Source organism: Branchiostoma belcheri, unplaced genomic scaffold (genome assembly GCF_001625305.1).
Source record: "Branchiostoma belcheri isolate BF01 breed outbred unplaced genomic scaffold, Haploidv18h27 scaffold20, whole genome shotgun sequence".
Taxonomy (NCBI): domain Eukaryota; kingdom Metazoa; phylum Chordata; class Leptocardii; order Amphioxiformes; family Branchiostomatidae; genus Branchiostoma; species Branchiostoma belcheri.
Window position 1 is genome coordinate 1,443,670 of NW_017803491.1, and position 15,710 is coordinate 1,459,379.

General features: G+C 42.7%; 2 protein-coding genes across 2 annotated transcripts; one reads left to right on the forward strand and one right to left on the reverse strand.

Moving 5' to 3' along the window:
• Positions 1–203: 203 nt before the first annotated feature.
• On the reverse strand, positions 204–4,276 carry LOC109469255 (pectin acetylesterase 11-like). The gene is made up of 8 exons (XM_019767737.1): positions 3,836–4,276; positions 3,159–3,261; positions 2,902–3,025; positions 2,697–2,800; positions 2,388–2,525; positions 1,883–2,056; positions 1,406–1,629; positions 204–1,107 (listed from the first exon to the last, which is right to left on the reverse strand). The coding sequence occupies exons 1-8, from the start codon at positions 4,250–4,252 to the stop codon at positions 862–864; spliced, it is 1,530 nt and encodes a 509-aa protein (XP_019623296.1). The 5' UTR covers positions 4,253–4,276; the 3' UTR covers positions 204–861.
• A 5,248-nt stretch (positions 4,277–9,524) lies between these two features.
• Positions 9,525–13,228, forward strand: LOC109469270 (probable E3 ubiquitin-protein ligase MID2). The gene is made up of 5 exons (XM_019767761.1): positions 9,525–10,493; positions 10,763–10,858; positions 11,239–11,407; positions 11,926–11,990; positions 12,411–13,228. The coding sequence occupies exons 1-5, from the start codon at positions 9,855–9,857 to the stop codon at positions 12,618–12,620; spliced, it is 1,179 nt and encodes a 392-aa protein (XP_019623320.1). The 5' UTR covers positions 9,525–9,854; the 3' UTR covers positions 12,621–13,228.
• Positions 13,229–15,710: the final 2,482 nt, after the last annotated feature.

Below are 15,710 nucleotides of genomic sequence, written 5' to 3' on the forward strand. Positions count from 1 at the left end.
GTATTTCTGGCATCTGACCGGGATAAAATCGTCTGCAAAAATAGGCCGGGCGAGGAAAATGTTGGAGTGAAAAAAAGATGGCGAGGTTGAAATAGTTTCTGAATGAGCGAAGCCAACAATACGTCACTCTGATGTCAGGGGAGGGGTGGATGGAATTTTAGTGATGTTGGCTACACTGCATTATGGAAACAAACGACACTGGCAGGGCCGAAACCATGTATGGCCGTACATGTATACACAGCGACATCATGCGATCAACTTACGTACTGCAAGACATTGGCCGAGGTTGCATAAAACCATTAATGTCAGGCCTTACATCCAACATTCAACATTCAACAGGAAACGTCTGATCGAGTTTGTATGAATGATTTTTAGGCATTGATCAAAGCAAAATCTGTCATATTTGTCCATTTATTAAACCAAGGAGGTTCCTTGATTAAACGATATTAGTTTACTAGTGCTCATTCCCACCACTTTCCATGATGACATTTTCATAAATCATATGAATCGGTAGATGGCGCGCGTGTACGGGCAAGGCGAGATCGGGCATGGATTTGGCAGAACGCTACTAGGAAGTTTATTGCACGCTAACGTTTGCAACAAAAGCAATACCACTTACCCCCTTGAATGCAAATGAAATAGCTTGGTAATGTACATATTGAATTAAAGGTTCTAACCTTAAAAAACTAATAATTCAACTATTCAAGTAACACTGTGTATCACTTATGGGTCCTTTAGGCAAGACACATGGCTGAAATCGAAGAAAATGACATATCTTTAAAGTAGCGTTATTGCTTAGTATTTGCATAGCTAAAAGTGTAGTCATTTCAGACGAAAAATCAAACAACAAGCCTTGACATTCTAGTCCCACAGGCTCTGAATCTCTGTGTCCTTGCTCAAGTAATTCCTGCATGTAGGGTTCAGGTCTGGCCCCGTATCGACATTGACGTTGTCTTTACTCCTACCGAAGTACCAGTCACCCACAGCCTGCCGGACCGTCTTGTTGTTGACCGTGAACTCTGTCCAGGCGTGGTCATTGCCAAAGCCATGGGCGAAACACGTGATGAGGAAGGCGCCATCTTTTTCGGTAAGCTCCGACTGGGCGACCTGACACAAGGGAACGATTCCGTATATTTAGTTTCATTCTTATTTCTTTGCTGGCACTGACAACGTTTCTTTTCCAATATGCTTCAATTTCCTTCAAAACTGCCCCGTGCAGACTCTCTTAAACTCGCTATTCAAGTCTTATTTTTCTTTTGTAATTGACGATTTCAAAACCAACGATTTTGATTCAAACTGATTTGAAAAGCATAATTTACTGTAACAGATGTTTTATATATTTGTAAAGCCAAAGATTTGGAACAAACACGTGTATAAAGATGAAAACAATCAGTATAATGTCTACCTGTAACAGAGTCGTTCGGTAGTTCTGCACAGCGGCCATGTCTTTCCCCGTACACTGATCAGGACGGCAGGTGGTTCTGACGACGTCCTTCAGCGCCACCTTGTCGTACAGGTAGTTCAGCATGAAGACAGGGGCCGGCTCGTAGGGAACGAGGTTTTCCGGGAAGCCGCACTTCCATTGTTCATCCTGGGGATGAGCTTCCCGACATGCTTTGTTCGCAGACGCTGGAAACACCGTTTGTATGTAAGTTTCTGCTCTCTCCGAAGTGAGTACATGTATATTGGTTTCACAGATTTCCCATTGATTTTAATCAACGTAAACTGACTATTTTTCCTAATTTTAGTCAGTCAATCAAGATCAATATGTAAAGATGCCTACTAACTAAACAAAACTTGCATTGTATATACTGACAATTTCAAAGACGAAATGTATAAAGAGGAGGGGAAATGTACAAAAATCAAAGACCGTCCGACTTACCTGACGCGTTGTGCAGTTCCGTGACCGACGTGTAGGAGTCGTTGAACGAGTACACCCCGTCCCTATCCGGGAGGTCCATGAACATGCCGGAGTCCGGGACGATCTTCACGTCAATCGAGCTGGGCAGGCGAGCTATGACGTCATCTGCACCCGCGTACGTCCCTATTGCTCCCGCTGAACCAAAGACGGGAAATTTTATCGAAAGTTACACAAGAAAAGACGTGTGCACGTGTTTTTTTCGGCGGGAAACAACCTACAGTATGCAGAGAAACAATTTTTAAGAACACATCAGGGCTGCAACCTGTTAGTTCTTAGATCTACAACTCCCCCGTCCAGTCACGTGACCTGGGTGACCTTTGACACCTAGGTCACGTGAACTCCTATGTGATGAGCTGAAGAAAGATGGCGGATGCCACCTGAAAGGACAAGCTTCTCTGAGATATTTGTCGTGAGTACCAGTATAACTCCTTCTTTCTGTTAGTACTACTTTCATCATTATACTTACCCGATCCTCCGCCCAGGATCATTCGTTCTGCTTCTCCCAGTCCAGTTTGTAACAGACGGTCAATCAGTGCGTTAAGGTTCCGGCGGCCCCTGAAGTACAGGGACTTGCCGCTGTGCTTCACTGGATCTTCCCTGTTTCCTACAAGACAAGGAGAAATAGGGGCACGTAAATACATGTACACACACACGCGCGCGCACGCACGTACGCACACACAAAACACACAAATACAAACGCACACACGTACACACGTGGGCGCCTACAAACACACACACCACACATCTGTACTATATGTGTCATAATGAAACATACCTGCGTAGAAAAACCCATCGCAGTAGACCAACAAAGCGACGTTCCAGGTATAAAAATCCGGATTCACGTCTTTCGATGCTGACGACATGCCATGAAGAGTTTTCCTGAAATGAGCAGTATGCATCATCATTATCTTTCAGAACAACAGAAAACGGGAAAAAAAGACAGCTATGAATTCCAAAAAGTAACAAGAGGCGGTACCTACTGATGGTTCAGGCCCTTACTGGAGCCAAGGTTGGTAAAACTTCGCTGGTAGCAGCTGGTGAGATTGACGCATGCGCCGCCTCCCTCCAACCAAACAATCCACGATTTCTGCCCAGTACCACTGCCTTATATGGTAGGACGACGTAGGCAAATTATGCAAAACAAAAACGTAGTGATCGCGTCAAATGCGTAAGTGGTGCAAGACATTCAACGGCAGATGTAATGGAAAAGTACGCCAGAAAAGGCGTTCATTCTCACCTTTTCTGAAGTAGTACGCCGGTGGAGAACCGTCCAGACAATAGGCTCCGGTTTTATCGGCCTCCTCTTTCGACAACACGTAAAGGTGTGCAGGAGTGTCCATCTGTAGAGTAAGTCATCGACACAATAAACCACACGGCCACAGTGGAAATAATCGAAATATAATCCATCCATTGTGTGCGCAAGTGTACATGTTTACATGAATATCTATTGGGCTAAAGTGCACTACAAAGTACAAGACGCATATAAGCATCATGATACTGAGATGGGCCACCCGGGGTAAATAAAACAGAAACAAACAAACAAACACTAGACTAGGCTCACGGTTGTCTGGTAGCTGGTTTGTCAGTTTCTTACAATATATGATGTTGTACTTGGCGATCTGATATGACTTATTTGACTTATTTCTGAAACCTACAAAAGCTATAAAGAATGTAAACAAATCAGTGTTACATGTGACCTACTCAATAACAGGTGGTTTGGTCGAGGAAATAGGTGTCTGATTGCCAGTATGCTATCACGATTAAACAATAGTTTCGCTGGCACAAACATAGCGATGGATTCAGAACGAAGTCTAAATGGAAGAACATTACGTGGGATTTGTCCACGCCGAATGTCTTTCTATACTCTGGACTATTGATCTATTGACAATGTCGTGTCGCCATTGCGCAACTTACTTTTACTTCCGGGTTGTTGTTCTTGTCGCTGCTGTCTATCTGTAACTTATTCTCCACCACTATTCCACCTCCCTGTGTCATTTTTACTGCCTGTGTCGCCTGTGCCGCCTGTAAGGAAACGTTTGTCGGCGTTGGCTTGTTCTTCGTGCCATTCTTGTCGTTAACGTTGTCGAGCCAGTTCGGTAACTTTAACAGCGGGTTTACATAGTCGTGGTGCTCCCCTTGTTCGGACCGAATGATGGCGTAGGGAAACACGACCTGCGCTACAAAGTACACGGCAGCCGACAGCAACAGTACGCCACAGATCACAGACAGGCTGAAGTTTCTTCTTCTAACACCGAGGGCGCACGGCTTGCCGTTTGTGTGGTGTATCAGCGGGGCCACATCACAACCGTCCGCCATCTTGGATGACCCCATCGTCACGAGTGCTGAGGTCACGTGCGGAAGGGTCACGGTCGTTTGTCAGATACTCATACTATTTACACATACTGTTGTACTTTCAAAACTCGTGGTTCATTCCAAAAATGTTTTGCAAAAAGACGTTTTGGAATGCCAGAGTCTTAATCGTAACTAGTATGGCCATTTTGCTCTAGGTATGCGACTGTCCCCAGTGGCAGACCAAATTTAATGCAATTAGGATATCATAGACTTTAAGGTTAAATAAGGGCCCTTCAAAATGATTATTATGGAGAACACATGATGGAAAATGATAAGGGACCTTCTAAGTACGGGCTACACGAAGAAATGCTATATTTGAAACTCGGACATAATGTGCAATGTAAAAACACAGAAAGGAAACACTGAGTCTATAATGTTGCTGTTAGAAAGCTTTATTTGTGATAATAATACGGAGGTTGTCACATCCTACAAACCTGCTCAGTACATTGTGTAAATGATTGAATTATATGGGAGATAATGATAAAATGCAGATGAATAAGTTAGAAATAGTTTTAAATCATTACTTCCCGACACAACAATTCATCCGACAATTTGAAAAAGGTGATCAACAAAGCAAATGTGACTACAGACCAATCTCCATACTAACCACTTCAATGAAGGTGCCATAGAAAATTGCCTACTGAGATGTGTATGAACATGTTTTTATGTGTAATAAAAATAATTGATATAGAATTAGATTCTACAAGATATATATGACTTTATATATTTACTCATTCATTTTTTCTGACATCAATAATGCTTCTTATGATTCTCTCTTTTAGACTCTATATCTCCATACCCGAACGCCGTATACAAGACTCAGCTTCTCATGACATTAATATTTATCCTTTCATATGAAAAACATTACTATATTACGAAATGTTTAAAAACCTGAATACTAGTATTATGTACAGAGAAGATTGGCAACAAAAAAACTACTCCTCGTATTTGCATGAACGCCTGGCGAAATGTCAAATATGTATGTTACAATAAACTTCATACAACAAATCTGACATATAACGTTACAGGTACTGAATATAATTATTTTCATAGACTGGACGAGGAACTGTTCGTATCTGCAGTTCTCCCATTGCAATTTTCATAGTTAGTAGTTATCAGCTACTTCCTGATTTTCATATTCATATAAAAGTGAGAATTATCAGCTACTTCCTAATTTCCATACTCATGATCAAACTGAGAATTATCAGCTACTTCTTGAATTCCATACTCATGATCGAATTGAGAATTATCCGCTACTTCCCGATCCCCATACAGATTGTTTGACTGAGAAGTACATGTAGCTGCTATCTCCTGAGTTTCATATTGATTGTTACACTGTGAAATATCAGCTACTCCCTGGTTTCCATACTCATAATCAAATTGAGAGTGATCAGTTCCTTCCTGATTTCCATACTCATGGTCAAACTGAGAATTTTCAGCTATTTCCTGAATTCCATGATCATTATCAAACTGGGAATTATCAGATACTTCTTGAATTCCATACTCATGTGCAAACTGGGAATTATAATTATCAGCTAATTCCTGACTGCTATACTCATTGTCAAACTGAGAATTATCAGCTTCTTCCTGATTTCTATACTCAAGATCAAACTGAGAAATACCTGCTACATTCTGACTACCATATAAATTGTTTAACTGAGAAATAGCTGCTACCTCCCGAGTTTCATACTGATTGTTACTCTGTGAAATATCAGTATCAGCTACTTCCTGGTTTCCATAATCATAATCAAATTGAGAATTATCAGGTACTTCCTGATTTCCATATTCATGATCAAACTGAGAATTAGCAGCTCCTCCCTGGTTTCCATACTCATGGTCAAACTGAGAATGATCAGTTACTTCCTGATCTTCATAATCATGGTTAAAGCGAGAAGAAGCTATATCAGCTACTTCCTGAATTGCATACCCACTGTTAAACTGAGAATTATCAGCTACTTCATTATTTCCATACTGACTGTTTAACCGAGACGTTGCTTCTACTTCCGGATGTTCATAATCATTAGTTCCATACTGATTGTTAACATGAGAAGTAGCTGTTGCTTTCTGACTACCATACTGAGCGATGGTCTGAGAGGTTGTAGACACTGTTTTCTCAAAGTCCTTCTCATACGTGTCGTTTTCATCGTCATTACATTGTTGACCTGCTGCATTACTGTTCTCGTATACATTAGCTTGTTCAGGTGCACCTACTTCATGGTCATTCTCATATATCACATCCTGGTCGTTTGTCGTTGCCGATCTACTCTGCCCATTTAAGTTTGAAGTTGTGTTCATATTGTTAGCATTGACAGTGGGTGAGACTAAAACTAAAGGAGGTTTTTCGGACCTATGCCGAAACAAAGTTAAAACAATGCCAGAAATAATCAGGACTCCAGTAAATGAACTAAAACCATTTACCAAAGAGAAGAATACCGGGTCAATATTGCTTTCTGTCTTATTGCCAGGTGGGAGGGACGCAGACGAAGCAAACTGGGGAGGGGGAACTGAAAACGGGGCTTTGATGTCAACAGATAGTGTGACAGATGTGGAGCCAACGGGACTTACTGCACTGCAGCGGTACAGACCAGCATCTGCCGCTGTAACATCTGTTATTGTCAGGGTTACTGTACCATTCACCTCTACAGTTACTCTCCTACTTGACCCAACGCTTGTGTTGAGTCCAGATGGGAAAATGACCATGATGTTTGGGGCAGGGATTCCTGAAGCTTCACAGACCAAACGGAGAGTGTCCCCCAAAACTAACGTGTTATTCTTGTTTCTCTGAAAACTCAAAGTAATTCTGTCGTCAGGCACTGCGGAATTGTGAAGCTGTGAAACTGTTGATATCGCTGATGGCATTTTACCATCAGCAGACCGTGTGGAAAGTGCGGAGCCTAAAGGCCGTGTTAAGGCAAATGTTGAAGCTGTAACTACAGGGCTGCCTGTACTACCAAGGGGAGAGGGCGTTGATATTACCGCTGTTTGAAATTCAATCTCAACAAAGAGTGTAGAAGACGAAGAGCCAAAAGAATTATCTGCAATGCAAACATACGGACCAGAATCTGCTGAAGTAGGATCCGTAATGATAATGGTACCATTCTTTTTCACAATAACTCTCCCATCTGACTCAATAGTTGCCTTTTGTCCGGATGGGAGAATGACTGTGATGTCTGGTTTAGGAATTCCCGATGCTTTACATTCCAAATGCAGTGACTTTCCACGCAGTAGAAGCATGCTGCCTTGGCCTAGTCTTTGAAAACCCACCACTGTAGGTTTTTTATTTGCGGTTATTCCACATCCCATCGACATGATGAAAAGAAAAAGAAGTAGTTGTCTTTCCATTTCCTGTGAAAAACGAAGATAAAATAGTGTCACGCAAGTGAAAACAAAGTTCTCTCCAACAAGAAAAGTTACGCTTTTTACGCTTTTGTAGTATGCGGTGAACGTTAGACATCCAGGTAATAAGATTCGCCAAAAAGCAGTTACTCAAGCAACTGGATATGATTTTGGAAACGGTCAGACGTGCAGTAGCCTGGGTGCCTTTTTCGGGGTTGCCGTAACAAATCGGATGGCACCCGGGCTAACGTTTCAGGTAGCATCCACTACCTGTCGTGAGTGAAACTGGAGAGATTTCAGAATCTGCAGGTTTATAAACTCATGTATTGATTGATACATAGCTCAGCTCAACGGTATTTTCAAAATGCAATAGCAACAGCAAAAGGTAACCAGTTGATATCGGATGGTATTTGTCCTACGCCAACCTTATATTTATGTTTCTGACTTACATTTACTAGTTATAAGTCTAAACATCAACCGTTCCTTGTACATGCGTGTCCTTGAGAATTCGTATCATTGCCCCTCCCCCATACCTGATTTAGACCAGGGTATCTGGGTATGTGAAAGGCGATTGGCGGATAGAACGTACCGTATATGGCAAGAAAGAGCTATCTCTGCATGAGTATTGTACAGGTTACTGAGAAAATGTTGTCAAGCGGGTGTGTCAAGCGTTGAACGTTATAAAACTTTAAAAAAACAGGTAAGTGTCGTCAATAACAAAATAGTGGCTACTTTTGATATCAAGCGTCGGCTTGACCAAAGCCGGCCTTGCATATTTTCCTGCTGATTCACCCTTACAAGTACCGAACCATTAGTAGACTAATCTACCTTTAGAAATCTTAATACAGCAGATTTTCTTCTTGACACGTCATCTATCTCTGTTTAAGTCAGACTTAGATAGTAGACAAATGCTAAGTTCTTGCTTTGGACATGTGAAAGTACGCTTTTTCAGCATTCTATTACCACTGTGTGCGCATTGGTAGTTTTTTTGTGAGAGTTCTCAAGAAAATGTTTGGACACAAACCTTGGCAGAAGAGGACGCCGGCAACCATTCAGTTTTAGTCAAAATTTTCAATACCATACACGCGCTATATTTATTTGTATATCGAGACACGCTCAACTTATCTGTCCTAAACACGAAGGAATACAAGACAACAGTAAGAAACTGTTGATGCTATTATGTTGACAACTGTTCAAAGCTGACATTACATATATTTTTATCATTATTTAATGTTGCTATGTTGCCAGGTGTTCAAAAGGAAAAGAACCAGGAGACAAACCAACCTTTTTTGCAGTGTTTCTTCCTGGGCAAATGTACAGTCACAAACGGACGCAAAATCAGACAGTCTTGCCGGACCTCTCCGTGCGCAGTGGGTGTGGTCAGTCTCATTAGCGTCTGGGTTCTGAACAGACGTCACTTGGCGCATGTGCAGTCAGCGGTATGCGATGTCACGAATGTAGTCCCTGTCCTTAATTTCGGAAAATCATTTGTATTTTTTTTTGCTTGAAAAATTATGTTGTGACCAGGGAATGTTTAGCAGAAGAAGAACAATCAGCAGATCTAGAGAGGCTTTATGTCCTACCAAAGAAACTCTCCGTATCTGTTATATCTTATTGTGGACTGAGACAGCAGAGTGATGGTGTATATACCAGTGCGCGGAGGAATATTTTGTAGAAAAGGCCACTGTCTTTGATAATCACACCAGGCGTTAATGGTCGACTGCTAAATCATTTGTGGTTTAAGCAAGCGTACAATATGTTTTAAACATAGTTTTGTATCTTTCTTACAAGATGGAAAAGCTGGATGTGTCACTCATGCCGTTTCGAAAAACTAAAGTCAAACGTTCCAGGGTCTATCCCATGCACGCGCGCCACCTATCGTTTTAAACGAAAACATCACTTTGGTGTAAGCAATCAGATTTTAATCAGACACTATATTTTCAAAGACGTACCATGATGATTTACGACGCGAGTGGTCGTGTAAAGTGTTCTTTCAGCTCAAACCGCCTATCAATTAAAGGTGCATACCCAGCAGTTCACTGTCAGTTGAGAGGTTGTCGCTCATTGGTGCGTCCGTCGCAACATCGTCTATGTCAACCAATAACGTACCACGTGTACAATTTGGATTATACCGTTTTCTCGTTTCCACTGCATAGTTTAGAGTAGGCATCCTGTAGTTCCTGTTTTCGCAGTTATCAACCACCTGTTAGCGAGCAGACTACTTGTGCCTCAGGGCAAATCCAAGATGGCGTCCGCACTAGCAGGAGAACTAACATGTGTCGTCTGCTCCGATTTCTACAGTTCCCCCGTTTTGCTAACATGTCACCACAGCTTCTGCCTGATGTGTGTGAGGAAACTCGCCGAAGGACTGGAGAGAAACCAAGAAAATGAGAATATTGGTGAGGCGACGGCAGACGTTAACGTTGTCAGCTGCCCGCAGTGTGGGCAGGAAACGAGCCTTAATAAGGGCGGGGTGGACGATCTGCCGAGGAACTTTCTACTCCAGAACATTGTGAAGGGTTATCTGAAAGATAAGGAGAGGGAGAGGAAGAAGATGTCTGTGAGCGAGTTCGAGGGCAAGCTTGTTCTGTGTGATTTTTGTGTGGGTTCGTCGGCGGCGGCCAGGACGTGTTTAGAGTGCCGCCTGGCGTACTGCTCGCGGTGCCTGCCCGTGGTTCACCCGCCCAGAGGGAACCTGGCCAGACACACGCTCAGGAAACCCGAGCTGGAGGAGGAGGAGAGGATCAGGTGTGCAGAGCACGGGGAGACTGTGACGATCTACTGCTCGTCGTGCCAGACCGCCATCTGTATGCAGTGCGACCGGTCGGGAAGGCACCGGGGCCATGACAGGTCGGACCTCACCCATGCCTGCCAGGCAACTAAGGTAGGTCAGAACACAGTGACCCAGAGTCAACTTTGTAGGCGTTATCAAATCTTTAAAGCCATTGCCACGTAAGACTACCGAACAACCCGGCTACTGTTCGGCTGAATATCTTTCAAAATTCTTAAAACATCCGGGTGTGCCGACGGGAGGTTTGGTCATGCTTGGCTGGTCTTCGGAAATAGGTGTCAACCAACAGTTTCCGTGCGTGTTTTGCGGGAGTCAAAATTGACTCAAATGTGTTTATCCTTTGCATCATGGTGTTTTACTAGGATGATCTGGAAAGCAGCGTTCGCGGCCTGAAAGAACGGAATTCAGAGATAGACAACTTTGTGAAGCGACTGTCCAAAGCATGTGGTACTGTACAGGTATGTATACGGACTTCTTGAGTTCGTGTGTGTGTGTGTGTGTGTGTGTGTGTGTGTGTGTGTGTGTGTGTGTGTGTGTGTGTGTGTGTGTGTGTGTGTGTGTGTGTGTGTGTGTGTGTGTGTGTGTGTGTGTTTCCGCACATTTGTAGTCAGCATAACTTCATAACGCCTTCACAGATTGTGATGATATTTAGTCTGTAGGTAGGTCATGGGAAGACAAAGGTCAAGGTCAAGTATGGTCTATGGTACCAAGGTCAGCCTCCTGGTGGCTGACCATGGTACTGCAGCAGAACTTCCGTTTTTGGTATCTTTTGTCCTGAATATGTTATGGCCTTGGATTTTTGGTGACAGATAGCTTTTTTTTCTCATTTTCTGCCCAGGTGAACGGCCTGCAGCTGGTGGAGGAGGTCCACAGTCGGTGCACGGAGCTGCATCAGCTGATCGAGCAGCGGGAGCGGAGCATGCTGGGAACGGTGTACCGTGAGATGGAGAAGAAGCTGTGTGTGCTGGAGGACCAGATCACGGCTTACAAGGAACAACAGCGTAAAGGTCCGTACAGTAACCGTTTCGTACACTTACAACATTTAGCATATTGCACGTGAGTCCTTGAAATGCCAGGGGGGGGGGGCGCATTTAGTTATATCTAATTTGTCCCCAACATGCCTTCTTTATATTGTTTGTTTGTGTACATTTCTGTGTTATCTTTATGTAGTATTATGTCTTTCTTAATTACAGGTATTCCATGTTCGCAGTCTTGTATTTCCTTTATGTGCTTTAGATAAAAAAAAAGGTCGGTACAAAACGGTGGAAATTTCTTTAAACAGTTTCTTTATTCTTTTAAAGCTACTTTAGGTAACATTAGGACGGTGCAAAAAGTAAATTTTCTAGTCATTTCTGTTCTAAGTAAGTTGAACCAACCCGAATCTGATCCATTCCAAATAAGTGCCATTCTGGAAACGGCAGTACCAATCTTCGGTCGGCTAACCATTACATACTACGGCAATAGAAAAATTTTTATATTACACAACAACCTCACTCATTCGGTCTTCTTTGAAGCCAACCAATAGGAGAAGGCCTTGTGGAGTTCAGCAGGGAAGCGCTCAAGGAACAGGACCATGCCACTTTTCTCCAGGTAGGTGGAGCTGAATATTACCATTGTTAGCTAACTGATGATTGGATAAAACGTAGCACAACAATGATTCAAACATGCCTCTCACCAAGAAAACACCCCTGCAGTTCCAGAACAAGGTGCTAAGGGGTACAAACTCGTGTCACTTGTTTCCGACCGAGCACAAAATTCATGATCCTACCATGTCCAAATATCAAAACAGGATGTTCCGCTGCAGTACCATAATAAGTCGCTAGGGGACCAGAATCAAACTGTTTTGAGTTCTCATCAAAACCTACCCACCTATCTAATATCAAGACAATCCAAAGCCTTCTTTAGTTACAGACACACACACACACACACGCACGCACGCACGCACGCATATATATATCAAGAAATAATTGCTGTTTAAATCGTCAACGGAAAATTTCTTTTCTTTTACAGACGGTCCACTCTTTGATAACCCGGGTGCGAGAGACCACAGACGACCGGCCGGCGTTCACGTTCCCAACACGGCCAAGTTTTGAAAACCTCAGCCTCGACTTGGAGAGCGCGAAGGTTGAGCTGGAAAAGATCGACCTTTTGGACAACAACAACCTCCTGCCTGATCCTGATGTTAAACTGGGGGATAGAGACAGTGACAGAAGCGTTTAAACTAAACAGATTAGAAAGAACTTACTTGGATACAGGAGTTTTCTTTTACACAACCAAGCTCGACCAACCTTGCTTACGTTTCGGTGTCTATCAGACACCTTCCTCTGAGCTTCTAACTGGAGTTCTGCTTCTCACCGCTATACGTAGGTGGCGCTTTTGCGGCGAGAACACAATCCCAACTTTCTTTTCTGAGAAATTATAGCCAACCTGAATCCACATCTTCATGATGGTCTGACTACATGCGCTCTGCTTCTGGCTTATTCAAATGGAAAATACATTTCAGTTATCTTTATTTAGTAGATTTAGAGTTTATAGATATACGTTGTTTTTGTAAATAAACCCTGACGATGAGCTGTTATTTGGAAGATTATGTAAATAAGATCCTCGTTTGCATGAATTATATCAGCTTATCATATTTGGCACCCAATGCAGTCTATTCTAGCATTTCCTCATAAATTATGCAAATGAGTTGAGTGAATCATTTTAGGTGATGCTGACCTTATTGAACTTCCAAATATGGCAAGCATTAAATTCACAGCACTATAAAATTACATCAACTATCTATTAATCATGCGTCGTAGGTCGTCATTTACACAATCAATATTTGCCAATGTTCCTGTCGTTCTCTTGAAAGTACATATGTCACAAATGTATCATATTGTCCTATTATTGAACCGAAGGAGGCCAATAGATAATGTCTGGCTAATGGATACTGCCGTCAAATTTGATACTGCCTTTTGCGGCCATCGTAAGATCTGCTTGGAGATTAGTGGGTGCAACCTGCTTTTGGATGGTATGGTCTGGGGTTAGTACAAACGCAGACCCCCACTATCATAAATTACGCAGCCGAGTTACTAGTATCCGCATTTGGGGTAATCGCTTTTCTTCTTCTTCTAAGAAGGCATCGCCGTGAATGGTTCACCGGTCACCGCAGGTGAATCACCATCAGAGAGGAAGTGGTGCACGACGATACACACGTATCACACGTGGGCTTGTACATACTTTTATGGTTCAACGTGGACAATGTACCGGTTATAACCGTATACATGTAGCTATCGGGAGCGACAAACTGTTCTTTTAGTGCGGACCAACTCCCCTAGCATACTGTATTTTGCGTTTTTTGGCCAATTGTTACTTTTTCCAGCCGCTTCTCGAAGCCTGGTAGAGGCTAACCGTTACTCATAAAAGTTTCATTACCCAGAGCCACAACATTTCCCCACACACGCCAAAGTTATGAAACAATATACCATGGGAACACTGGGGTTCAAGTAGTTAATACTAGTAGTATGTTAAAAACGTTACTAGAGTTTCCTGTCTTGCACCCTGTAGTATCTAGTTGACTTGTGGGAAAAGACAGGAAAAGTATCGCACAGGGTAACAGGTGGAATGTAGCGTCATATCTTACCACAGAAAACGATCTCCCCTCCCCAACTACCTGAACTATTCTTAGAAATGTACCTCAAATGGATGGCAAAGATTGTTTACCGCCCCGAGAGCTTTGAAGACTATTAGATCGGCCGCGTGGAAATGGAATGAATTCTGCATGAATCAATCAATCAATCTGCTATGATGTTTTCTTCTTGTCCTCTTCTCGGAAGGCCCGGGTGCTTGTTACTCCAACAACAGATCACTCGGGTCAAACAAGATTGTGCACATAATTGATAATTGTACACACACAACGTCCTGTTGCATATATGTACGGTACTAGACATCAAGCATTTGATAAATTCTGAGACGACACCGTGTGAATAGGTGCGCTTTCGTAAGGACTAAGAGAAAAAATCTGTGGTATACTAGTAAACTACAACATTAATTTGCAAACGACGACTGTTTAATTTCTCGATTTCTATTGCTTGTCAAGCAACCCTCAATGAGTAAGATTAAGCACTTAAATCATCGCTGGGTAGTCAGATGGCAGTCCATGTTACGAGCGACATCTTGCGGTCAATAGAAGAAGTGCAGTTTTCAAACGAAACAAGAGACCGTGAATGTTATGTCACACGCAATCACGGAATGTCAGTCAGGCGATTTATGTACTGTACACGGTGCAGGAATCCCACACAAACATTTCTGTAGACACACGAAATGGAGAGGAATTCGTGTTCAAACTATCCACTTCGACTGACTCTAGTTTTGTACACAACCGATAACGTTACCAAAACTTGGCAAGTGTACACAAAGATAGTGTGAAGAAGATGAACTTCACCTTACACTAAAAGACGTAAGTATCTATCACTATTAATCCAACAGGGGTAGACGCATAATGTTGACTATATATCGTGAGCTAAGGAGCGAACACACTTGTTGATGGAACAATATTGAATTTAATATAGATTATGAAGTGATTTGGCAAAACATTCCTCTAATATTTGGCGAGGGTGTCAAAAATGTTTTTACGCATGACCCCGCCTGCCATGCTTGTGTTTACATTGACATGTGCATGATTGGCACCATACCATGTACGCTGTACAGAGTAGTATAACGGAGAAGTCCGCCGGAAGGATGGTCTGGATGACAGGTCATACTAACCCGTGTTTGGGACGCACGTACAGTCAGAGTTCGGGTCAGGGTGGGACACTGCGCAATGTTGGGAATCCTGTTTTTGACATCTATTTGCTGACAGAGTTTTCGTCCAACACAGGATTTGGTTCAGACGCGGTTTTCCACGTACGCCAGCGTTGAATAGATCTAGATCGATCCCAAAGCAACACCCACCTCTTTCAAAACGTAGAAAATATGCAAAATATGTAAACATGAAAGTGCAAATATTCAACGGACATGCGGCCGCATTCTCATTGGTTGAACCGCAAAATTAAAATTCTCATGGCATTCATTAAATTGCTGATTAAACCATTTTATTGTTTATTTTATTTTTGAGTCGCTCTTGATTAGTTTTATTCAAGATTGCCATTATTTCCGTATTTCTACTATTGATTTTACCTGTACTTAAACTTGGTATCCACTATAATCCAGTCTATCGTGGTTGGGCGGGTTTTCTTCGGGGCTGCAGGGGTTCTTCCCCGCCCGACTCAGCTAGGTTCCCCCGGTAGATTTTTCACGGCAGGATCCTAGTACTTTGATTAGGCCCAG